Below are 27,872 nucleotides of genomic sequence, written 5' to 3'. Positions count from 1 at the left end.
GTGCGAATGCCTGTACCTTCCAAAAAATATAAATTATTTCTGCCAAATATGTGCGTGACCAGCTTACGGCACAACTACCAGCTTTGTTTTCTAAAGCGAACAAATTTACTTCTTGTAGTGTTTTCTGAGGCCGGGTTTGTGGTTACAGCGCAGCTTTAACAAAAAGGATGCATTAATGAAGCACCTTGTCCGCTGGGCAACTCAGAGGAGCGTTCTAAAATACAATATGACACCGAGCCGCGCGGGGAGATATTCGGGCAGATTGCCAGATGCTTGATCGAGGAGGTAGGTTTAAAGGAATGTTTGAAAGGAGATGTGAGAGGTAAAGGAGCCGATAGGCTTAGGGAAGGAATCCCGAACCTCGGCAGCTGGGTTCGTAGCCGCCAATGTTGAAGCGATTAAAATATTGCTTGCTCACGAGGTTAGAACTGGAGGAGCGCAGAGATCTCAAGGGTGGATGGGAGGAGGGGGGGGGGGGGGGGGGCGTGCAGTGCGGCGATGAAGGAGGAGCGGAGATAGGGAAACCAGGCAGGGATTTGAAAACAAGCTTTAAGTTCAGCAACATCTGCTGTTTACGAACAGACAGTGATTATCTCATCAAACAGTGACACTGCACCTCTATGTAAATGAAGGGTGGTAATATAAATATCCCAGGATGGCAGCCTTGTTGACAGAATGCTTGTTCCCTAATTGTTTCTCATAGTGTGTAAAGGTTAGTAGGGTTGTGTTTATTCTGTAAACGTTTAAATAAAGGATCATTAAGCAACATTTTATCACACAATGGCTTCCTTGCATAAAAAAAGCTTTCCTAAAATCTTTCAAATGATCAGGATCAGTGGTTACTAAGCAACATTTCCTCGCGGGTTGTGACACGGTAACCTCACACGACATTGTAGACTTTCCTGTCACTTATCAGAAGCCCGTGTGTGTGACATCTAAATGTTAGGTCACACCACTTTAATACATTCAATGCTGCTGCTGCCAAGAATCACTAAACTTGTATTTTCTTCACAAATCACAGCCCAATGTGACAAACTGAACAATTTGACTGCACAACACCACACAACACAGTCAGCCCATTAACAGAAGTACGCCTGCACACTCATGCATTTGCACACACAGTCACGTCAACGTGCACAGATGCCCCCACATGCACAGACACACACACCGCAGTCGCCCCCACATGCACAGACACACACACACAGTCACATCAATGTGCACAGACACCCCAACATGCACAGTCACCCCCACATGCACAGGCACACACAGTCACGTCAATGTGCACAGACACCGCAACATGCACAGACACCCCCACAGACACATACACATGCAGTCACCCTCACATATTCAGTCACCCCCCCACATGCACAGACACACACACATTCACAGTCATCCCCGCATACGCAGACACACACACACACAGTCACCCCACAGGCACACAAACACACAGTCATGGCCACGTGCAGAGACATCCCCACACAGTCACGCCCACATGCACAGGCACACAGTCACCCCCATATGCAGAGACACAGACACACAGTTACCCCCCCCCCCCCCCCCCCACACACACAGTCACCTCCACAGTCAGTGTTACAATACCCTGGTCTGGCGTGTAGCTAATTCCAGCCCCACTTGACCCAGAGTCCCAACACAAGTGAATTAATCAATAATTCTTAGAAAAATACCCAAAATATTTGGCCCCTGGCTGCCCAATAATTATAGTCACCGATTTGCAAGTGTAAACACAATTACTATTTAGCTGCAACAAGAACTATAATGAAATATGCAGCAAATACAACTGGTTAATTATTATCTCATTGCGAATTCCCCACTTTATCTTGCTCCCCAGCCTCTACACCCACATATAAGACAGACAAACACTGAGAGGAAGAAAAGGGGTTAAAAAAAAATCAGTAAAAGAGAAAAAGAGTCTGTCTCTCAGATGAGAGTCTCTGGCACCTCACTCCTCTTCCAACTTCCCTTTCCGGTTGAGATTTTACAGTCGATTCATTCAGGTCGCTGTAGTTTTAGAACTCACAGCCTCTCTGGAGAGAGAACGAGGTTCTAGTCTTTGGTTGCAACCTGTAATGGTTCTCCAGTAGATTAATTCATTCAGGTTCTCTGCAGCTCCAGGAATACAGCACTCACCACCTGTTACCAGGCAGAGTCCAGCCTTTTGGGACAATTCATTGCCCCCCAGCCGATCAGTCAAACTGAGTCTCAGCACACTCTGATGCTGAGAAGTCTGTTCAAACTAGCAGAGTATTCTCTCCTGTAACCTCTGAATTCCTCAGTCTCTCTGCTGCTTGACTTAAAGACACATTAATCACTCATGGACCAAAAATGGTAATGGCAGATATAAAGAAAGGGGAAACAAGGTAATAAACAGGAAGGAGCGTTGCAACACACCCACACGCCCACAGTCACCCCACATGCACATGCACACAGTCATACATGTACTTTCTCACTTACACACCTTCACTCATTCACACACATGCAATCACCCACATAGTCTCCCTACATGACCAGTCATGCATGTACACTCACACACACACACTCAAACTCACATCCACACACGCACATACACAACCACACGTCCGCACATGCACCTTCACACACACCCTCACTCACACATACACACACACCCTCTCACACATACACACACACACCCTCACACACACACACCCTCACTCACACACACACACCCTCACTCACACACACACCCTCACTCACACACACACACACCCTCACTCACACATACACACACACACCCTCACACACACACACCCTCACTCACACACACACACCCTCACTCACACATGCACACACACCCTCACTCACACCCTCACTCACGCACACACACCCTCACTCACACCCTCACTCACACACACACACCCTCACTCACACACACACCCTCACTCACACACACATACACACCCTCACTCACACATACACACCCTCACACACACACACCCTCACTCACACATACACACACACACCCTCACACACACCCTCACTCACACACACACACCCTCACTCACACACACCCTCACTCACACACACACCCTCACTCACACACACACACCCTCACTCACACACACACACCCTCACACACACACACCCTCACTCACACACACACACCCTCACTCACACATACACACCCTCACTCACACATACACACACACCCTCACACACACACACCCTCACTCACACACACACCCTCACTCACACATACACACACACACCCTCACACACACACACCCTCACTCACACACACACACCCTCACTCACACACACACCCTCACTCACTCACACACACACACCCTCACTCACACACACACACACCCTCACACACACACCTTGACACACACACCCTCACTCACACACACACACCCTCACTCACACATACACACACACACCCTCACACACACACACCCTCACTCACACACACACACCCTCACTCACACACACACCCTCACACACACACACCCTCACTTACACACACTCCCTCACTCACACACACACACCCTCACTCACACACACACCCTCACTCACACACACACCCTCACTCACACACACACACACCCTCACTCACACACACACCCTCACACAGACACACCCTCACTCACACACACATACCCTCACTCACACACACACCCTCACTCACACACACCCTCACTCATACACACACGCACCCTCACTCACACACACACCCTCACTCACACACACACACCCTCACTCACACACACACACACCTTCACACACCCTCACTCACAAACACACACACACACACACACCCTCACTCACACACACACACCCTCACTCTCACACACACACATGGACCCTCACACACACCCTCACTCACACAACCTCACTCACACACCCTCACTCACTCACCCACACACACACACCCTCACTCACACACACACCCTCACTCACACACACACCCTCACTCACACACACACCCTCACACACACACCCTCACTCACACACCCTCACTCACACACCCTCACTCACTCACACACACACCCTCACACACACTCTCACTCACACACCCTCACTCACACACCCTCACTCACACACCCTCACTCACACACACACCCTCACTCACACACACACCCTCACTCACACACGCACCCTCACTCACACACACACACACCCTCACACACACACCCTCACACACACACCCTCACTCACACACCCTCACTCACTCACACATATACCCTCACACACACACCCTCACTCAAACACCCTCACTCACACACATACACCCTCACTCACACACACCCTCTCACACACACCCTCACTCACACACACACACCCTCACTCACTCACACATATACCCTCACACACACACCCTCACTCACACATACACACCCTCACTCACACACCCTCACTCACACACACACTCTCACTCACACACACCCTCACACGCACAGGCACACACCCTCACACGCACACCCTCACACACACCCTCACACACACATACCCTCACACACACCCTCACATACCCTCACACACACACACACACACAGCCTCACTCACACATACACACCCTCACCCTCACACACCCTCACTCACTCACACACACCCTCACTCACACACACCCTCACACACACACACACCCTCACTCACACACGCACCCTCACTCACGCACACACACACCCTCACACACACACCCTCACTCACACACCCTCACTCACACACCCTCACTCACACACACACCCTCACTCACACACACACCCTCACTCACACACGCACCCTCACTCACACACACACACACCCTCACACACACACCCTCACTCACTCACACATATACCCTCACACACACACCCTCACTCAAACACCCTCACTCACACACACACACCCTCACTCACACACACCCTCTCACACACACCCTCACTCACACACACACATACCCTCACTCACACACACCCTCTCACACACACCCTCACTCACACACACACACACCCTCACTCACACATACACACCCTCACTCACACACCCTCACTCACACACACTCTCTCACTCACACACACCCTCACACGCACAGGCACACACCCTCACACGCACACCCTCACACACACCCTCACACACACATACCCTCACACACACCCTCACATACCCTCACACACACACACAGCCTCACTCACGCATACACACCCTCACACACCCTCACTCACTCACACACACCCTCACTCACACACACCCTCACACACACACCCTCACTCACATACACACACCCTCACTCACACACATACACCCTCACTCACACACACACCCTTCACTAACACACACACACCCTCACTCACACACACACTCTCACACACCCTCACACACACACACCCTCACTCACACACACCCTCCCTCACACAATACCCTCACTCACACACATACCCTTTCATACACACACATACACACCCACCCTCTCTCTCAAACCCACACACGCATATCCTCATTCACACACACATCCTCTCTGTCACACGCATGTTATGGGCCAGGGTTTAGAGAACCCAAAGTGTATCATGGAGTTCACCTGACCTACAACTTTTAATAGATTGTGGTATGGGGAGCACACGTCCACTCTACAGGTGTGGTACAGCAGAAAATGGACCAGTGGTTTTTAAAACAAAACAATGTTTATTCTCTGAATTGAAATTAACCTTTTTAAAGCAAACAGTGAATATCTTAGCAAACATAAATTCAAATACACCCCCCAAAGAATACCACGCTAAATAACCTGTATGCTGTCCTTTTACCATCAAAAAGACTTAACAGACCTCCAAACAGGAGCACATCAGGGTTTACATTCAATACTGAAAATATTTATACTTCTTCTGAATTCACCAAATGATTAAGAGATAGTCCTTCATGGCAGAGATCAACAGCAGTGCAGCTCACAGACACACCCAAGCTTTCTCAATCTGAAACTAAAAAAACAGAAGTGGAGCTCAGCTCCACCCACACTCTGACATCACTCCAGTAACATGAGCAGCTCCATTTCTTAAAGGTACATATCTTAAACACTCATTTCTTAAAGGGTACTCTCACATGACACCTCCTCCCCAAGAAAAAAAAATAAACCATCAACGTCAAGATGGTTTCATTTTTCACCTTTGCACCATCCTTTAAGAAATTCACACAGTAAATATACTTTTTGTTTCAAAAATCAACACACGCAAACAGGTCTAATAATATAGTCCATTTTTGTTCTCCTTCCTCCAACTGAAATCCTTCTCAATTAACAGTCTCTTTGAACAAGAAGGTCTCTGCACGATCTGTCCAATCCTCTACATCTAGACAGGTCTCTTTAAAGTCAGTTACGTTAGTTCAATCTGATCCCAGAATCCCTTGTAATTCTCCAACACAAGAGCATTGGTTATCACAGTTTTCAGGCAGTTAAATGACATTTGAAAGTTCACTGTCCATTGATATTCTCGACGTTTCTTAAGCAAGTCCATCAGTGGAGCAATCATGCTACAATACTGTTGCACAAATGTTTGATCAAATCCACTCATGCCAAGAAATCACATTATTTCTCTTTGTCTCGAGGGTATCGAAAACTCCTCAAGGAAAGTGATTCGGCCTTTTCCAAATTTACTTTTGGCTAGGTTTATCACCAAACCCTCCTCCTGAGGTCGATCGAATAACTCCATCAGATGTTTTAAATGGTCTTTTGATGTCTGGCTGAAAATTACCAGATCGTCGCTGTATACCATACAATTGGGTAATCCAAAACGACTTTGTTAGTTAACCGTTGAAATGTGGCTGGGGCGTTGTTCATGCCAAATGGCATAACTTTGAATTGTTGCCTTGTCTGAGAAAGGTCTATTGATGACTGAATATCCATTGCTGCCTAAGAAGGACTAATCTTTTTTTAGGAATTGGACCTTTTAAAAGAGTTTCATATCCAGTTATAATCTATTACAAAGTTAGCATATTGTTCATTGTACAAAATACTTTAATATCGGGTTTGATTTACAAAATCTGGAGTCACAAAAGCTGAAATCTCCCTCGCCCTTTCGGATAAAGGTACCTGCCAGTAACCTTTAAGTAAATCCAATTTGGAAATAAAAACTGATTGTCCCACTTTCTCAATGCAATCCTCCAAACATGAGATAGGATAAGAGTCCATTCTTGTAACTGCATTAACCTTTCTATAGTCCACACACAACCTTTGGGTACCATCTGGTTCTGGTACCATCACTATGGGTGAGATCCATTGGCTGCAACCCACTTCAATTATGCCATTTTTAAGCATACTCTCAATCTCTTTGTTAACCTGTGCCAATTTTAACGGGCTGAGTCTATATGGATGTTGTTTGATTGGAACAGCATTTCCCACATCGACATCATGTATAGCCATTTTAGTACTTCCCAATTTATCTCTACAAACTTGCCCATGTGATATCAATAACTCTTTCAGGTCAGTCCGTTTTTTTTTGGAAGATAACTCAACAATTTATCCCATTTTTTAAGAACATCCTCATTTTCCAATTTAATTTGAGGTATGTTAAATTCACAGTCATCTGGATTTGGTTCATCACTTTGAGTTAGAACCATTAAAACCTCCTCCTTTTTCTCTCCTTCCCTTTCAAAGTACCTTTTAAGCATATTCACATGACACACTCGGTGAGTCTTCCTTCTATCTGGTGTATTTAACCACATAATTCACCTCACTTAATTTCCTTTCAATCTGTTAAGGTCCACAAAATCTAGCTTTAAAAGGTTCACCTACCATTGGTAACAATACTAAAACTTTATCTCCACTGGCAAAACTACGAACTTTGGATTTCTTGTCCACTACCCGTTTCATCACATTTTGTGCAACTTTTAAATGTTGTCTAGCCAATTCACCTGCTCTATTTAACCGTTCCCTAAAATTTGACACATAATCCAATAATGTAATTTCCGATTTCTCACCCACCAATTTTTCCTTAATCAATTTAAGTGGTCCTCTTACCTCATGACCAAAAATTAATTCAAAAGGACTAAATATGGTTGACTCATTAGGTGCATCCCTAATTGCAAACAGTACAAATGGAATTCCTTTATCCCAATCCTCTGGATAATCTTGACAATAAGCCCTCAACATTGTCTTTAATGTCTGATGCCACCTTTCTAACGCTCCCTGCGATTCTGGATGGTACGCAGTTGATTTCAATTGTTTTATTCCTAAACTATCCATAACTTCTTTGAATAACTTTGAGGTAAAATTTGATCCTTGATCCGATTGTATTTCTGTGGGTAGTCCAGATCTAGTAAAGAATTTAAGTAACTCCTCCACAATCTTTTTAGCTGTAGTATTACATACTGTATTGGCCTCTGGAAACCAAGTAGACACATCTATTATAGTCAAAAGATATTGATTCCTACTTTTTGTTTTAAGAAGCGGTCCCACGCAATCAATTAGAACCCTTGTAAAAGGTTCCTCAAATGCTGGAATGGGTATTAAGTGCGCTGGTTTTATCACTGCTTGAGGTTTCCTTATCACTTGACATGTGTGACATGATTGACAAAATTTAACTACATCTTTATGTAATCCAGGCTAATAAAAATGTTTCTGAATTTTAGTTTGAGTTTTCCTTACCCCCAAATGACCTCCCACTGGTACCTTGTGCAACTCGCAACACCTCCTTTCTATACCCTACCGGCAATACTACTTGATGAACTTCTGCCCACTTTTCACCCGCCTACATATGTAAAGGTCTCCATTTTCTCATCAAGACATCACTTTTATGGTAATAACACTCTGGTATACACTCCAATTCGTCTTCCGTGTATGCTTTCTGATACATCCGTTTTATTTCTACATCTTTCTGTTGTAACTCCGCCAATTTTCTGAATTAAAAATATATGCCTCATCCTCCACCTGTTCTTGTTCTTTTTCAACCATTTGATCAAAAATCGTTTCTGACAATTGCACCTCAACGTCATCTTCACTCTTTGATTTCTCCTCTTGTCTTAACTTGTGACTTTGCAACCTTGTTACTACACAATCCGGAAAAATCCCAGGATATTCATCCTTCAACACTTCAGTTGTCTGATTTTGCAATGGCTTATCAACCACAGTAGGCATCACTCCCACCTGCGATCCAGCTGTATCATTACCCAAGTAAAAACTGTATTCCTGGACAAGATAGTTTCTCTATTACTCCTGCTACCACTTCACCACTCTTCACTGGACTTTCCAACCTTACCTTATATAATGGAACACTACTCCTCTCACCCTGAATTCCACATATTATCACCTTTGCTGGCAAAATTCTTCCCAAACTACATAACTCCTCATCTCTTGCCATTAAAGATTGACTAGCTCCCGTATCTCTTAAAATGGTGACTTATTTACCTGCTCCTCCTGATACACATGGGTAAACTTTACCCGCACAAGTAAATTCTTTAAAGACATCTGGCACCTTCTTATCAATCACCTCTTGATCAGGCTGTACAATCTTTTGCACCTCCTTCACTTCCCTTGGGCTTTCCTTTACCACTTTAACAAACCCCACTGTCTTATCCTGTTTTACCACATCAGCCTTCCCAGTGCTTTTCTTCAACCACCAACACTGTGACTTTACACGGCCTAGTTTATTACAGTGAAAACATTTGAAACTTTTCATTTCTTTTCCACCCTCCTGGATTTCTTTTTAAATCTGAGGTACACTCTCCTTATTATCTCCCATCAGATCACCTTTACTTTTACCACTTGAGTATTTCTCATGTCCCCAGTTTCTATCCCTCACAGGCTGAAACTGATGCCGGAAACCAAGCTTTGGTTTATGAACTAATTCATAATCATCTGCTAACCTCGTAGATTTAACCCTCTGTTCTTCCACATGAGTTCTCACTACATCAGGAATTTAATTTTTAAACTCCTCCAAAATTATAATTTATCTGAGAGCTTCATACGTTTGATCTATTTTCAAAGCCCTTATCCACCTATTAAAATTACTCTGTTTGATCCTTTCAAACTCCATGTATGTTTAACCAAATTCTTTCCTTAAATTTCTAAACCTTTGTCTGTAGGCTTCAGGCACTAGCTCATATGCACCAAAGATGGATTTTTTCACCTCCTCATACGTCTCAGATACCTTCTCCGGTAGTGACGAAAACACTTCACTAGTTCTACCTGCCAGCTTTGTTTGAATCAGTAATACCACATGTCCTGTGGCCATTTCATTTGTTTAGCTACCTTCTCAAATGAAATGAAAAAAGCTTCCACTTCCTTCTCATTAAACGTTGGCAATGCTTGGACATATTTAAATAGATTCCCACCAAGCCTTCGACTATGACGCTCTTTCTCACTCTTCTCATCACTATCATCCAACTGTACGTTTCCCTTTACATCTGCCAATTTTAACTGACTGTCATGTTTCATGGCCATTTTCTGAAGTTCAAACTCTCCCTCTTTATCTTTTTCCCTGATCTGTATCTCCCTTTCTCTTTCTTTTTGTTCTGCTAGGGCTAATCTTTTTTTTCTCCTTTCTTCTCTCTCCTTTTCTTTTTCTTCTCTCTCTCTTTCGTACTCAAGCTGCTTTAATTCTTTCACATGTTCCATTTGTTTAATTTGCAACTGAATTTTTGCCATTTCCAATGAGTCAAACTGTATCTCAGGCAACTTTAAATGCTTAACCACCGACATAATTACCTCATCTTTTCGCATTTTCTCAGGTAATGTTAACTGCGATGTTTTTGCCAAATCTAACAGTCTGCTTTCAGTCTCTGTCCGTAAGGTACTGCGTGTGACCGTCTCCACCCCCCAAAACTTCTGAGCCTCTGAAAGAGCCATTGTCCACAACACGCTCCCCACTTAAACTAAAATACCACACCTGAGAAGCAACCACAATATGCTCACCCCTCACTGTCTTTAAGTTCTCTAAGCCAATCCAATAGATATACTTTTATCCCCCTCGAGCCCCCAATTTGCTATGGTCCAGGGTTAAGAGAATCCCAAAGTGTATCATGGAGTTCACCTGACCCACAACTTTTAATAGATTGTGGTGTGGGGAGCACATGGCCCACTCTACAGGTGTGGTACAGCAGAAAATGGACCAGTGGTTTTTAAAACAAAACAATGTTTATTGTATGAACTCAAGTTAACCTTTTTAAAGCAAACAGTGAATATCTTAGCAACCATTAATTCAAATACCCCCCCCCCCCCCACACACAAAGAATACCACACTAAATAACCTGTATACTGTCCTTTTACCATCCAGAAGTCTTACCAAACCTCCAAACAGGAGCACATCAGGGTTTACATTCAATACTGAAAACATTTATACTTCTTCTGAATTCACCAAATGATTAAGAGATAGTCCTTCATGGCAGAGATCAACAGCAGTGCAGCTCACAGACACACCTAAGCTTTCTCAAACTGAAACTAAAAAAGCAGAAGTGGAGCTCAGCTCCACCCACACTCTGACATCACTCCAGTAACATGAGCAGCTCCATTTCTTAAAGGTACATTTCTTAAACATTCATTTCTTAAAGGGTACTCTCACATGACACACACACACCCTCTCATTCACACATACACACTCACACCCTCACACACACACATCCTCTCTGTTACACACAAACCCTCTCATTCACACAAGCCCTCTCACACACACGCACGCATGCTCTCACACACACATAGACTCTCATTCACACACACACACACCTACACCCTCACATTCACACCCACTCACACCCACAATCATTCCTACATCACTAGTCACACACACACACACACACCCTCTCATTCACAGACATGCACACACACACCCTCACACATACACTCACTCACAAACAGACCCACCCCCACAATCATTCCTACATCACTAGTCACACACACACATACACCCTCTCACACATTCATTGTCTATCACAATAACCACTAGTCAATCACTCACACAGACTGATAATCTGCTAACACAGGATAAGGTCTCCTCACTCAAAACGCAGTGACCCAAAAGAGTGGTAGCAATTACCATTCCTGATGGTGCGTCAGGACTGGGAAACTGAATCACTGACAGTTCTCGTTCTGACATCATGCCAAATCCAGTGAGCTTTCCACTTGTCCCAATGCCCTCACTCAGCCTACTTCTGATTGGCCCATTTTATATCTGAACAAAACCCTTTTTCTAAAGCCCTGAAGCAATGATCTGTTTCTGATCCGGTTCAGATCTAATGAACGGCCGGCGAGCTGAAACCTTTCCACAGACGCTGCCAGACCCTCTGAGCATCTCCAGCATTCCCTGTTTTCATTTCAGATTTCCAGCACCTGCAGTATTTTGCTTTTGTGTTGAACGTTATTCGTCCAGTTTTCCAATCCTGAAATTCTCAAGTGATTAGCCCAGAATCTGGCCAGCTGAAGCCAATTAAACCAAGGGAGTAATCTCCGTTAGTCAGTGCCTGCACATTCCCTGAGTATTAATAATCTGCATTGAATAGTATATGAGAATCAACGCTCCCCCTGGAGATTTGCTTGCCTGATACGAGAAATATGTAAGTGCATTTAAGTGCGTGGAATTCTAAACTGCTTATGGAGCCAACCGTTAATCAGATGTGGAGTCGGAGAGGGGACAGAATGTTCTCAGTATAACTCATTTGTTTTTTTCACCCCCTCAATAAACGAGTGTGCGCTCATTTCCAAACATTGCCATGTCTCAGCTGAGAGATCATCCGAAGTCTCGGGAATTATTGGATGCAATCTGTAATATTCCAGCAGGGGGGGTATGAAACCAGACCCATGCTCCCCTTCCATCCAGCAAAGGAATGCCTGGCTCCCTGCTTTACATCTCCCTGTAACATCACAGCAGAGATGGCCAACTCAATATGTAGGGTGCTGGCGGACACCCTGACACTTAGAGGCCTATTTGTCACATTAATGTGTCACTATCAAAATCTTTGGAGTTACAATTGACCTAAAATTGAATTGGACTAGCCATTTAAATACTGTGGCTACAAGAGCAGGTCAGAGGCTGGGAATCCTGTGGTGAGTAACCCACCGCCTGACTCCTCAATGCCTATCCATCATCTACAAGGCACAAGTCAGGAGTGTGATGGAACACACCCCACTTGCCTGGATGAGTGCAGCTCCAACAACACTCAAGAAGCTCGACACCATCCAGGACAAAGCAGCCCCGCTTGATTGGCACCCCACCCACAAACATTCACTCCCTCCGCCACCGACTCATAGTAGCAGCCATGTGTTCCATCTACAAGATGCACTGCAGGAACTCACTTTGACAGCACCTTGCAAACCCATCACTACTACCATCTAGAAGGACAAGGGCAGGAGATACATCGGAAACCACCAGCTGGAATTTCCCCTCCCAAGTCACTCACTATCCTGACTCGGAAATTTATCACCGTTCCTTCACTGTCGCTGGGTCACAATCCTGGAATTCCCTCCCTAACAGCACAGCCGGTGTACCTACACCACATGGATTGTAACGGTGAGATGCCTCACCACCACCTTCTCGAGGGCATTTAGGGATGGGATATAAATGCTGGCCCAGCCAGCGATACCCACATCAAATCAACTAATAAAAGCAAGTGTTCTACCCCCACCACATCACCCCGACACCTGCCAGATGTAAAACTATTACATGAACTTTACTCACATAGAAACAGGCTGTTCCGTCCATTTGGCCTGTGTTGGTATTCATCCTCTCTCAACTTAATTCATCCAGTATCATTAGTATAAACTCTATTCCTTCCTCATGAGCTTAAATAAGCTCCACATTTTAACCATCTACTTAGTGAAGTATTTTCTCCTGAATTCCTTATTACTGAAGAGCATCTTTTTTCTACTTACGGTCCCCAGCTTAGTTTCCCCACAATTGGAGACATCTTTTCTATAGTCAATCTATAGGCCTCAATGAGTTCACCACTTGGCCTTTCCTTTTCTCGGGAAAGGACACCGTATTATTACTACCCTTGTAAAATGGAGTATTAAAGCTACTACTCGGCTGAATTTTAGACTCCCCACCAATGATGAAGTTCCTTTGAGGCACTGGCTGTTTAACAGGGCATGGTTTTAGTCGCTTGCTCAACATTCATAAGCAGTGTCTGCCTGTCTAAACACTGGTTTACGTAAACTGTGAGTGATCAGGCGAGTGTGGAACATGTGACAAGATCACACTTTGGAAGCACTTGGAAGTTGCGAGAATATTTAGTAGAATAAATGATCGGTAAAATAAACAAATTAAAGAGGGGGTGACAGACCCTGGTGGGGGAACTGTAACAAAAATGTAATGTCAAAATTAATTAATTAAATCGCAATGTCATTACCGGGGGTGATGATGTACCCCAGCCACAGTGGCAGCCTGCGGTGCTCAACATGTTGAATCAATCAATGCCCTTCACCTGTATATCCTTAACCTTGATGATACAAGGTTATAGCATTGACATTCTCCTTCCTTGCGGGCGGCACAGTGGCGCAAAGGTTAGCCCTGCTGCCTCACGGCGCCGAGGACCCGGGTTCGATCCTGGCCCTGGATCACTGTCTGTGTGGAGTTTGCCACATTCTCCCCGTGTCTGCGTGGGTCTCACCTCTGTAACCTAAAGATGTGCAGGGTAGGTGGATTGGTCACGCTAAATTGCCTCTTAATTTGGGAAAAAAAGAATTGGGCACTTTAAATTTTAAACAAAAAAAAAACATTCTCCTTTGCCACTGCTGGGTGACGGGTACCAAATTTGCTCCTTTCCAATACCCACGCTGGTATTTGTAAATAGGCCTCCGCCCTCAATATCGGAAAGCACATTTAACTGTCCATTTCTATAAACTATCCATCCCTACAAACTGTGGGAGATTATGGGATTTACAGAAACTGAAAGAAAGGTGACGCAGACTTGTACCCTGATTACATTACAATAATTCATTTAAAAAAAAAATAATTTAGAGTAACCAATTATTTTTCTTTTCCAATGAAGGGGCAATTTAGCGTGGCCAATCCACCTAACCTGCACATCTTTGGGTTGTGGGGGCGAAACCCACGCAGACACAGGGAGAATGTGCAAACTCCACACGGACAGTGACCCAGGGTAAAGAACCCGGTTTCTCAGTGCCGCAGTCCCAGTGCTAACCATTGTGCCACATGCCGCCCCATTACAATAATTCATAATCACTCACCAGTATTCGGGATACTCACGTGGCGGCTGCGGACTCAGTCCATGGTCGCCCTGGTTGGGGGCGGGCCGATCGGAGGGCAGAGGGGGCCTTATACGCGGCCGGGCAATGTTTGGGCGGGCGGTCAGGGTGGGGCGCGCGGCCGATCGGGAGATCTATTTTCAGTGTCCAGCTCGGTGGTCTGAGTCCGCCATGGAGCACAGCGCGGACGCTGGAGGCAGCCGCCGTGCGCATGCGTGGCCTCCGACCCAGAAGCACGGGGGCCCGTATCTGCAGCTAAAGCTGCTAGATCTACACCAGGTCCCTGCTAGCCTCCTGCAGGGGTAGGAATATGTGGCCCTTTCACGCCGGTTTTTCAGGCGTGAAACTCCACAATTTTTACGCCAGCATGGGAACATAGTCCCAAAAACAGAGATTCCAGCCCTTGGGTTCTGTGAGAAGATCACCCTGGAGTCAGACATGATGAATGTGAAGAGTTCGGCTCCGACAGTTGCCAGGGTGAGGGGTTGGTGGCTATGGAACCCAGTTTGGGGAAGGGACTGAGGGCAATGGTTAAAGATGTGATATAAAAACAAGTTGTAGATTGTCAGTACATTAACACAAAGCTAAATCAATCAATATTGCTGTGTTTCCACATTACAACAGCAACTACAAATTGGGAAGTGCTTCATTGGCTGGAAAATATGTTGGGGTGTTTGGCAGACATGAAAGGCTCGCCGTCAGTACAATTCTTTCCTGTTTTGGAAGTCTTCATCCAAGACTATAAGAAATAGTAGGAATAGCCATTCAGCCCCTCGGGCCTGCTCCACCATTCAATAAGATCAAGGTTGATTTGATTGTTGCCTCAACTCTACCTGCCCGCCTCCCCATAATCTGCCTAACTCAGAGCTTTGAAATATATTCAATGACCCATCAAAGATATAAACCCGCTGAGAGAAGAAATTCCTCCTTCCCTCTGTCTTAAATGGCGACCCCTTATTCTGAAACTGCGTCTGCTAGTACTGGACAGGTCTGCTCTGCTGAAGTACATGTGTGTGCGTGTGCTTGAGATAGATAAACGGACAAGATATGGATTGAACCTTTGCACTGTTGTAAAATATATGCCATGACTCAAAGGGTTAAGGTGGAACCTACAGTTAATGTGAAGAGATCTGCAGGAAGCATTTTGCTCGATGTATTTTTGAAGCCTGATATTAATGTGGCCATTGAGAGCGTCGGGAGGTAAAGTGCAGTGAGCGGAATAGCATGAGATAATATGGAGTAAATGACAGACAATATCAAACAGTGGGATAATGTTGCAGAATGGCAAAGAGAGGCAAAATAATCCACAGGGCTTTGTTACAGCCTGCGGACTGTTAGCTACTGATATAAAATACATTGAGCTACAAGAGAAGAATTGTTTGTAATCCCTCGGTGTGGGGTTTTGATTATTCCCTTCTTTGGGTTCTCGGCACTTCAGAAAAGCTGGGAAGGAATTAAAGAGAGTGTAGAGAAGATTCACACAAGTGTTTCTGGGCTTGAAGAACTTCAGTTATGAGGATAGATTGGAGAAGCTCGGGCTTTTTTCCTTAAGAGAGGAGATTTGATAAGAGGTTTTCAAAATCGTGAGGGGTCTGGACAGGGTGGGTCGGGAGACAGAGCGGCCATTGGCGGTAGGATTGAGGCCCTGAGGAACCAGGGGCGGGATTCTCCGACCCCCCGCCGGGTTGGAGAATCGCCCGGGGCTGGCGTCAATCCCGCCCCCGCCGGGTCCCGGATTCTCCGCCACCCGAGATTCGGCGGGGGCGGGAATCGCGCTGCGCAGGTCAGCGGGACCCCGCGGCGATTCTCCGGCCCGCGATGGGCTGAAGTCCCGCCACTGTCAACCCTCTCCCGCCGGCGGGAATCAAAACGCCTACCTGACCGGCGGGATTGGCAGCGCGGGCGGGCGCCAGGGTCCTGGGGGGGGGGACGCGGGGCGATCTGACACCGGGGGGTGCCCCCACAGTGACCTGGCCCATGATCGGGGTCCACCGATTGGCGGGCGGGCCTGTGCCGTGGGGGCACTCTTTTTCTTCCACCTTTGCCATGGTCTTCACCATGGCAGAGGCGGAAGAGACCCCCTCCCCTGCACATGCGCCGGGATGACGTCAGCAGTCATTGACGCTTCAGCGCATGCGCGGACTTTGGCGTGGCGTCTAAGGCCGTTCACTCCAGCCGGCGGAGCGGGAACCACTCCGGCACGGGCCTAGCCCCTGAATATGAGGGCTTGGCCCCTAAAGTGGGGTGATATCCGCACCTTTGGGGCGGCCCGATGCCAGAGTGGTTCACGCAACTCCAACACGCCCCGTCGGGTAGGGGAGAATCCCGGCCCTGGTTAAAGGTGAATGGTGAAAGAGCTGTTCATGAGGAGAAACTTGACTTTGCACTGAGTTGGCAGGGCCTCGCTCAAACTGCTTGAGTGTGTGGCTGGGGCAGAATCAATCACAGCTTTCAAAAGGGGACTGGATAATTAAGTAAAGGGAAAATATTTGCAAGGTTGGGGAAAAGGCTGGAGAGTGGGACTAGCTGAGTTGCTCTTACAGGTTGCTGGCATGGGCCTGGCTGGCTGAATGGCCTCGCTCTGCTGTAACCATTCTGTGTGCAGGATTTCCCAGGCCCGCCTACGAACCGTCGGGAATGTCTGTTCCCGCTGAAAGGCAATGGACTTTTGGCCGGGCCAAATTTCCTGCAATGGGTCCCACTGTGACAGAGTTTTAAATTACAGCCCTGTGATTCTATGGTGTTTGCGTGTCCCAGACCAACTTGATTACAATATTATAATATTTCTGCTTTGTCGGATTCAGATAAAAGAGATCATCTATCTAGCTCTGCAAAACCTTTCCCATGTGTTGAGAATCTCCTGCTGCTTTCCATAGAACCCCTGCAGTGCAGAAGAAGGCCATTTGGCCCATTAATACTACACTGACCCTCTGAAAGAGCACCCGGCCTAAGCCAAATCCCCCTCCCTATCCCTGAAACCCCACCCAGGGGCAATCCACCTAACCTTCACATCTTTGGATTGTGGGAGGAACCCGGAGCGACCGGAGGAAACCCACGCAGACACGGGGGGAAACGTGCAGACTCCGCGCAGACAGTGACCCAAGGTTGGAATTGAACCTGGATCCCTGGCGCTGTGAGGCAACAGTGCTAACCACTGTGCCGTCCCTTTTCAATGGTGTGAAGAATTTAAGTGAAGATACTGCTTTGCTGTCTGATTGACAAACAGGAAAGATTGTTCATTGTGAAAAAAAATCTGGAATTACTCAGCAGGTCAGGCAGCTGCTGTGGTGGTGAGATAAACAGAGTTAATGTTTCAGACTGATGACCCGTCAGCAGAACCAAGAGGCCTGCTGAGCATTTCCAGCATTTTCTGATTTTTATCTCAGATTTGCAGCACCTGCAGTATTTTGCTTGCGTATTAATGCTCAATTCAATACTACATCTCTCCCAGGAATGCCCACCTTGAAGACGTTTTGCTCTTCACCAGTTCGGAAGAAAGGTCATCGATCTGAAATGTTGGTCAAATGGCAGGAATGAGGTTGAGCACGGTGCCAGTTAAATAGTGGAGAACCATTTTGGGCTGGCTCCCTGACACCATCCCGCTGGTGGGGCGCAAGACGGATCACCTGCCCGTCCCACGGGGACTGGTAGATGACACTTTGCCGCGGGCATCTTACCAACAGAGGTGGCGAAGCTGTGCCACACGGGGAGGGCACCAGATGAAGGGAGACAACCTTCGTACGTCCACCCAGGGGGGTCATTGGAACCAGAATGCCGATTCCCCGCTGGGTCACTGTCTGTGCGGAGTCTGCACGTCCTCCCCGTGTGTGCGTGGGTTTCCTCCGGGTGCTCCGGTTTCCTCCCACAGTCCAAAGATGTGCGGGTTAGGTGGATTGGCCATGTTAAATTGCCCGTAGTGTCCTAAAAAAAAGTAAGGTTAAGGGGGGGTTGTTGGGTTACGGGTATAGGGTGGATACGTGGGTTTGAGTAGGGTGATCATTGCTCGGCACAACATCGAGGGCCGAATGGCCTGTTCTGTGCTGTACTGTTCTATGTTCTATGTTCTAATGGCAGAGAATGGGAGCCACAAGGAGGGAAGGAGGACTCACTATCCTAACAATCCCTCCCGGGAGGAGGCAGGGCTTTCGCCTCCAACCTTCAGCCCCCTGAATCTTAATGTACTTGGAGGAGCCCCTGAGGTCTCCTGCCTGATTCAGCAGTCCCTCCTATCCCAGTGACACTGCTGAGGTTTCCCAGCTGCCAGGTCTCTGAGCTGGCAGTATCAGGGCAGCGAGCCTGTAGGTGGTCTGTTGAAGTGTCGTTTGCTGTAAAATTGCCACGGCCGGCCTTGCTGCCGCCAATTATGGGCTTGAGACCCACTTTTGACCTCGGGGTCCCAAAACCGATGGTGAATCCAGCCCATTATCTCCATTCCTCTCTCCACAGACCTCAGCTGCCAGACCTGCTGAGTTTTACCAGCATTTCATTTCAGATTTCCAGCATCCATTGTATTTTGCTCTTGCATTAAGGTCGCTAACTCACTAAAGTGAAGATGTGCTTGCTTGGTCCATCAACATGAAAACATCCGACAAATTCAGAAACAGGAGACGGTTGGTGCAAATGAAACCAGAAATATCTGCTGACTGGTCGTGTTCAACAAGCAACATCGACTGATTCAGAAAGATAACTTCCTTTCTTCAAGTTTAATGAAGTAGAAATGAGTAAATCAAAATCATGTAATATTGATAAAAAGTAATAAAGATCTATCAGGAAAAATGAGGCGAGGTAGTGTAAACGTCAGAGTGTAGGAAGAGAGATGCATACATGCTCATCCATACAAATCTTGTGAAGATGGCAAGACAGGTTGATAAAGTTGTTGAAAAGAATAAACATATGGGTCGCGATTCTCCGCTCCCCGCGCCGGGTGGGAGAATCGCGGGAGGGCACCCCGACAAGTTTCACGCCCCCCTGGCGCCCCCCGCGATTCTCCCCCCCCCCCCCGCTCGGAAGAATCGTCGCTTGCTGTTTTTCACGGCGAACGTCGATTCTCCGACCCGGATGGGCCGAGTGGCCTGCCGTTCGCGGCCATTTCACGACGGCGGCAACCACACCTGGTCGCTGCCGTCGTGAAACGGGAGTGAGAAGCCTGTTTGGGGCATGTAGGTGGCCTAGCAAGGAAAGAGCACCACGACTCTGCTCGGGAGGGGACAGGCCCGCGATCGGTGCCCACCGATTGTCGGGCCGGCGTCCAAATCGGACGCACTATTTCCCCTCCGCCGCCCCGCAAGATCAAGCTGCCACGTCTTGCGGGGCGGCTGAGGGGAAAGACGGCCACCGTGCATGCACGAGTTCGTACCGTCAGCGCATGACGTCAGCCGCGCATGCGCGGGTTGGAGCCGGCCAACCTACGCATGCGCGGCTGACATCATTAGGCGCGCCGGCCGCGTCATTCTTGGCGCATCGCCCCCGCAGCCGAGAGTTACGGAGCGCCGCTCCTAGCCCCGCCAGGAGGGGAGAATAGGGGGCGAGGAGCGGCCTCCAAGGCCGTCGTGAAACCCGGCCGAGTTCACGACGGCCCTCACGATTTTTCCCGGTAGCGGAGAATTCCGCCCATGGTATCCTGGGCTTTCTAAATGTAAGCAGAGGGCAAAAGTTTAACTCAGTCAAAATCCATTCATTCACCATCCTGACTTGGAGTTGTATCACATCCTGGAAGCCGCCTTCCTAACAGCACAGTGGGAGATCCAGGATTTTGACCCAGCGAAAGTGATAGACTGGGGATAGATTTTCAAGTCAGGATGGTGAGCGGCTTCGAGGGGAACCTCCAGGTGGTGGTGTTCCCTTGCATCTTCCGCCTTCGTCCTTCTACATTGGAGAGCTTGCGAATTTGGTAGGCGCTATCGAAGGAACCTTGGTGATATCCTACAGAACATCTTGTAGATGGTGCACACTGCTGCCACTCTGCGTTAGTGGTGGAGGGATTGAATGTTTAAACTGGTGGATGGAACGGTAATAAAGTGGCCTGCTTTGTCCTGGATTGTGTTGGGTTTGGATTGAACGTCTTGAGTGTTGTTGGAGTTGCACTCATCCAGGCACAGAACCAGGTTAGGAGCTGGAAGGGATGGGGGAGGTCAGTAACTTCAAATGTTTTCTGCTGATTTACAGCCGCAAATATTGACTTTACTCCTAAAATAAAACCACGAGAAAAAGGGGAAAAATGGGTCAGGGGGTTTTGGGGTTCAGTACAAAGTTCAAAAAAAATTATTTACCCCATCACCTGTTGCTACATGTAAGTAAAATTGAATGAGAAAGAAAGACCCACATTTACTCTATATACTTGTCTAAAGTCAAGTTTCCAAGACCAGATTTTTAGGTGCAACTCAGGGGGTCTTTTATATGAGGAATGCATTCAAGGGTAAGAAACCAACGCCAGGTCTGGGGAACTGCCAAGCTGCCAATATTGACACAGTTTCAGGGGTTGCTGGCCATGGTGCTGAACTTCCACACTTTCTACTTCTGATTGGTTAAATGGGCAAAGAATAATTCTTAAAAAGACTCATTGGATTGTGTTCACCAACCCCACTCCCAAAACATCAGTAATCACCAACCCCACTCCCAAAACATCTGTAATCACCAACCTCACTCCCAAAACATCTGTACTCACCAACCCCACTCCCAAAACATCTGCAATCACCAACCTCACTCCCAAAACAACAGTACTCACCAACCCCACTCCCAAAACAACTGTGTTCACCAATCCCACTCCAAAACATCTGTAATCACCAACCTCACTCCCAAAACAACTGTAATCACCAACCTCACTCCCAAAACAACAGTACTCACCAACCCCACTCCCAAAACAACTGTGTTCACCAATCCCACTCCCAAAACAACTGTGTTCACTAATCCCACTCCCAGAACAACTGTACTCACCAACCCCACTCCCAAAACGAGCAAAAGCTATGTGAAAAGTGATGGATATTTGATCAAATTATACACACGGTGTCTGAAAACTAAGGATTCAGGGGCCAAATGTTCTTGGTCGCTTCGTAATGAGATTGACTATAAATTGAGTATCTATGGTGCAGTGTACCTTCCACGATCTCCAGATCATGCTATCTCTAATGGAAGCCTTTGAAATGTGTGTTGATTGTTACAGTGAGGAAATGCAGCAAGCAATGTATGTCCAATCAGCTCCCACACACAGCAGTGCGGCAATGGGCAGATAATCTGGTTCAATGATATTGGTTGATGGATGAACATTGTTATCTTTTGATTTGAGTCTTCCAATGCTGTCCTATCCCTTCTCCCTACATAAAATTGAGCTCATCCAAAACTCAGCTGCTATGTCCCAACTCGCACTAAGCCTTGCTCACCCATCAGCCCCCTGACTTCAAATTTTAAAACCTCACCTTTTTTTGAAAGTCACTCCCTCGGCCCCACTCCTCTCTATCCCTGCACCCTCCACCAGCCCTCTGAGATTTGAGCACACCCCCATTTCTGTTCTCTTGTACATCCTTGATCTTAATTATTCCGTCATTGTCAGCCATGCCTCCAACTCCCTGCTCCTCTGGCATTCTCTCCCTAAATTTGTTTTATTACATTATCGGTGCTAAATAAATGCTAGTTGTTGTTGGCTCAGAGATGGGCATTGGTGGGAGGGTGGGCGTGCTTGTGTGGCAAGAATTATCCCGCTCTTCATTGACACGGTGCTTTGGGATCTTTAACACCCGCCTTAAATCTGGGATGAATGTAAGAAATTGATATAAATATTGTATTAAATGCACCTGGTGCAGCAACATTTTTAAAGCTTGGGTTAGGGTGTGTGTATATCTGCTGTAGTAATTATTTTTTAAATCCTGGTTTGAAAGACTGCCAGACTTTGTGGCTGCAAAAGGTGAAATTAAGATGTCGTAAAAGTCAGATCATCGTCTTTTTTCAAACCGTGTATACATTTACAAAGAAAGGCATAATGTGTTTTTGTTCTGATTTCTGGGGGTTCCCTGGAGAGTAGATAATTATAGACATTGGGCTGTATTTTCCGTCGGCGCGATCCTCCATTTCGCCCATGTGGGGTTGCCCACAATGGGAAACCCGATTGGCCGGCTGGCAGGACTGAGAATCCAGCCCATTGTGTTTAAACGTAAATATGTAGGTTATGGGATTTGAGTGGTTGGTGGGAGGAGCCAGGTCTGTAACAGGCAGAGTTCCTGCTTCGTTGAGTTTTGACTATGAGTTGAACAGCAGCCTCTGCAGAAGGTTGTCAGAGATTCAGCATTAATTTTACAGGGCCTCTCTTTCTCTCGCTCTCTCTCTCTCTCTTCAAGCAATCTTTCAAATCTTTCTATCCAAATCTTGCCAAGTAATCCTGTGTTTTGTAACTCTATAAGTTACTTTTGACCTGTGATGGGGTTTGCTTGATTGGAGATAAAGAGTGTATCAGTTAGAAGTTAAAGTATTTCCTTTTATGATTAAGCATTGTTTAACTGGTAATCGTAAGCTATATTTCTGTGATTTAAGGTAGTTTAATATTCTGTAAATGATAAGTTTTTTTTAATATACCATACCCCTATTTTTGTGTGGATTCACTCCTGAAACAAAGTTTCCCTTCCTCACAGTATTACAATTTTAGAAGACATGTTGGGGTTCCTGCCCGGTATCTTAGCAAATGTTGGGTTTTGGTCTGGGATCACAACAGGACGCAGACTCATTTTATCATCTGAACGGTCATCCTAGTTGGGTGTAATACTGTCTCAGTGCCACACTGGGGCGCCAGCCTTGGTTTCTAATCTCAGGCCACTGGGGTAGGATCCAAAACCATGACCCTCTACTCAGGGGCAGGATACCACCAACCGAGCCCTGGCTAACAACCTCAGTGCTAAATGCTGTTCAGCAAACATCTGCTATCAACTCTAGTTTCAGTCAGGGTCTCAATGAGAACGATGCCCCTCCCCCCCCCCCCCCCCGCCATTTAATTGCTTGAACAATTCAAGTTTTCAAGTTGCTAAACGTAAGAATAGAGGACTTAGGAACAGGAGTAGGTCACTTGATAAGATCCTGATTGATGGGGTTTTCTCTCAACTCCACTTTCCTATCTGTCCCCCATACATTTGCCTTGTCAATCGAAACTCTGTCCAACTCTGTTTTGAATATATTCAATGGCCGAGACCCAACTGTTCTGGATGGAAGAGAATTCCACAGACTAATGATTCTCTGAGAAAACTAAAATTCACGTCATCTCTATCTTAAATGGGAGACCTCTTGGGTGGAATTCTCTGGTCGCCGACGGCGAAATCGCATTTGCCGATGGGCCGGAGAATCCCCGTTTGCATTTAAATCGGGGGACAGCCCTGCTTTTGCGATGTTCCGCCCCCTCGAAAATACAAAGAGCACGCCGCACGCCATCAGGACGGCCTCGGGACGTCACCTGAGGCCCTCCCCCGATGCTCCGCCCCCCGATGGGCCGACGTCCCGACGGCGTGGAACGCTAATCCTCTTTTATTTTCGTGAACCCGGCGTGGCGGCTGTGGACTGAGTCCAGCATCGCCACAGTCGGGGGGGGGGGGGGGGGGGGGGGGGGGGGGGAGCTGTTCCATGGGAAGGGGGGGGGGGCTTTGGCGGGGGCTGGGGGCACTGGTGGGGGGTGGTCCGGGGTGGCGAGAGGGTTACTGAGGGACAGTATGTGGCAGGCCGGGTTCGCACGCGGCTGGCACCGTGCTGCACGGCGCGACTGCTCGCATGGGCGGTAATTTTCCAGCCATATCCGCAGGTAAAGCCGGGGGCTTTATGCTGCGTGGATTCCTCCACCCCCCCCCCCCCCCCATCAGACGGAGGATCGGTCCAGCTTTTGCGCCATTCTTTCGGGTGTAAAACGCCACTGTGCCCACGCCGGCATCAGCACTTAGTCTGCAAATCAGGGAATCCAGCCCCTTATTTTTAAACAATGCCCCCTGGCTTTAGACTCTCCCCCATGTGAGGACATCCTCCCAGTATCCACTCACACTATCAAGACCCCTCAGGATCTTACATCTTCGGTAAGATCGCCGTTCATTCTTCTAAACTCTCAACATTGCTGCGACCGTGGTCGCCGGGGGCGCTATTTTCAAAAACCATTCGGTGGGCAAACTTTCTGCTTTGGTTCACAGTGTTGATTTTCCTTTTGAATTAAAAGTGTACAACAATCTGCTGAAGGGAAATTCATTGTTCTGTCACTCCAATTCCTTTCTGCAATGTCTTCACACGAGATTTTCCCCACCTCCGTGTCTCTCTGGTGCAAGAAGAAAAAAAATCTTATTGCCATTTACTGAGTAAATCTAGTACTCAGCTGACCCAGTTCGGCTTTAGAGTCAGACACGTCCATTCATCTTTAAATGGACACATCGATGTTTTATTCATGTCTAACCAATTTTCAATTTCATCCATTAAAGAATGATTCTGGACTGAATGGGATTCATCATTTGTTTCAAAAGCATTGCCCAGGGCGGCACGGTGGCGCAGTGGGTTAGCACTGCGCCAAGGACCCGGGTTCGATCCCGGCCCTGGGTCACTGTCCGTGTGGAGTTAGCACATTCTCCCCGTGTCTGCATGGGTCTCACCCCCACAACCCGAAGATGTTGCAGGGTAGGTGGATTGGCCACGCCAAATTGCCCCTTAATTGGAAAGATTTTGATAAAAGCGTTGCCTGTGTGTGAACGCGCTCCTATGATCTGTTCTTCTCTTCCAGTTGATAGTGTGGGACTGGGACTCCAATGGCAAGCACGACTTTATCGGAGAATTTATGTCAAACTTTGTAGAAATGCGTGGGGCAATGGATGGCAGACAGGTAGGGAAAGCGCTTTTTAACATTTGAACCTTTTGTGTACCTTTCACACAAATTCATGTAACCCATGTTGCTCTTGTGCACAACCTCTCTCGTTGCAGGTTCAGTGGGAATGCATCAACCAGAAGTACAAAACAAAGAAGAAAAGTTACAAGAACTCTGGCATTGTCATTCTCAACCTTTGTAAAGTGAGGCTCTTCTTTTTCTCCTCCGATTGCCCGTAGATACAAGCAGTTAGGAAAATCTGAAACCTTGCAAACACAACATGGGGCACGATTCTCCGCTCCCCGCGCCGCGTGGCAGAATCGCGGGAGGGCCCCCTGACTAATTTCATGACCCCCTGGCGCCCCCCGCGATTCTCCCAACCCCCGCTCGGAAGAATCAACGCTCGCCGTTTTTCACGCCGACCGGCAATTCTCCCACCCGGATGGGCCGAGCGGCCTGCCGTTCGCGACCGTTTCACGACGACGGCAACCACACCTGGTCGCTGTCGTCGTGAAATCGCCGTGAGATGCCTGTTTGGGGTTTGTAGGGGGCCTGGTGGGGAATGAGCACCGCGACTGTGCTCGGGAGGGGACAGGCCCGCGATCGGTGCCCACCGATCGTCGGGCCGACGTCTCAATCGGACGCACTATTTCCCCTCCGCCGCCGCCCCGCAAGATCAAGCCGCCACGTCTTGCGGGGCGGCTGAGGGGAAAGACAGCCACAGCGCATGCGCGGGTTCAAGCTGTCAGCCGTCGTCACGTCAGCCGCGCATGCGCGGGTTGGAGCCGGGCAACCTGCGCATACGCGGCTGACGTCACATAGGCGCCGCCGTCGCGTCACTCTCGGCGCGCCGCCCGGCGGCCGAGAGTTACGGAGCGTTGCTCCTAGCCCTGCCGGGAGGGGAGAATAGGGGGCGAGGAGCGGCCTCCGAGGCCGTCGTGAAACTCGGCCGAGTACACGACGGCCCTCCCGATTTTTCCCGGGAGCGGAGAATCGCTCCCATGGTGTTTCGGGCAGCAAGGTGGCACAGTGGTTAGCACTGCTGCCTCACAGGGGCTCCGTGGTTATGGGGAGAAGGCAGGAGAATGGGGATGAGAAAATATCAGCCATGGTTGAATGGCGGAGCAGACTCGATGGGCCGAGTGGCTTAATTCGGCTTCTATGTCTTATGGTTTTATGGTTATGGTCTACGGCGCCAAGGATCTGGGTTCGATTCTGGCCTTGGCTGATTGTCCATGTGGAGTTTGCACGTTCTCCCTGTGTCTGCATGGGTTTCCTCCGGTTCCACCCACAGTCCAAAGATGTGTATGTTAGGTTGGGTTACGGGATTATGGGGATAGAGTGGGGGAGTGGTCGTTAGGCAGGGCACTCTTTCAAAGGGTCGGTGCTAGACTCGATGGACTGAATGGCCTCCTTCTGCACTGTAGGGATCCTGTGGTGGATCCCATATTTTTGGGGTGGTTGTTTACCCGGGCGGGCAAGTCCGATAGTAAGGGTCATAGTCGGGAACACAGATGGCCATTTGCGACGGGGATGAGGTGAAATTTCTTCTCTCAGGTGGTTGTGAAGTTCTGGAATTTTCGACACAGAAAGCTGTGGAGGCTCAATTGTTAAGTCCATTCCACACTGAGATTGATAGATTTTTGGATGCTTAGGTAATCAAAGGATATCAAGAATGTGCAGCTGCAATTGGATATCAACCATGATCATGGTGAAGCAGGCTTGAGGGGCTGAATGGCCTACTCTTATAGAATCAGAACCATAAAATCATAGAAGCCCCACAGTGCAGACGGAGGCCATTTGGCCCATTGGGTCTGCACCAACCCTTCGAATGAGCATTCTATCCATGTCCACTCCCTCCTATCCCCATAACCCCTTAACCCAAAATGCACTTCTCTGGACACTAAGAGGCAATTCATTACGGCCAAC

The 27,872-nt window shown here is 47.6% G+C and overlaps 1 protein-coding gene across 1 annotated transcript in view; it reads left to right on the top strand.

The window, feature by feature from the left end:
* The window catches only part of cpne4b (copine IVb), a 469,926-nt gene that overhangs the window by 382,106 nt on the left and 59,948 nt on the right, over positions 1-27,872 (top strand). The window contains exons 8-9 of the mRNA XM_038796566.1: positions 25,863-25,961; positions 26,060-26,146. Of these exons, the coding sequence (XP_038652494.1) occupies positions 25,863-25,961; positions 26,060-26,146 (186 nt within the window). The remainder of the gene's footprint in view (positions 1-25,862; positions 25,962-26,059; positions 26,147-27,872) is intronic.

Source organism: Scyliorhinus canicula, chromosome 5 (genome assembly GCF_902713615.1).
Source record: "Scyliorhinus canicula chromosome 5, sScyCan1.1, whole genome shotgun sequence".
NCBI classification, from domain to species: Eukaryota; Metazoa; Chordata; class Chondrichthyes; order Carcharhiniformes; family Scyliorhinidae; genus Scyliorhinus; species Scyliorhinus canicula.
Note: the sequence above shows the minus strand (reverse complement) of the source record. Positions and strands in the feature narration are given on the sequence as shown.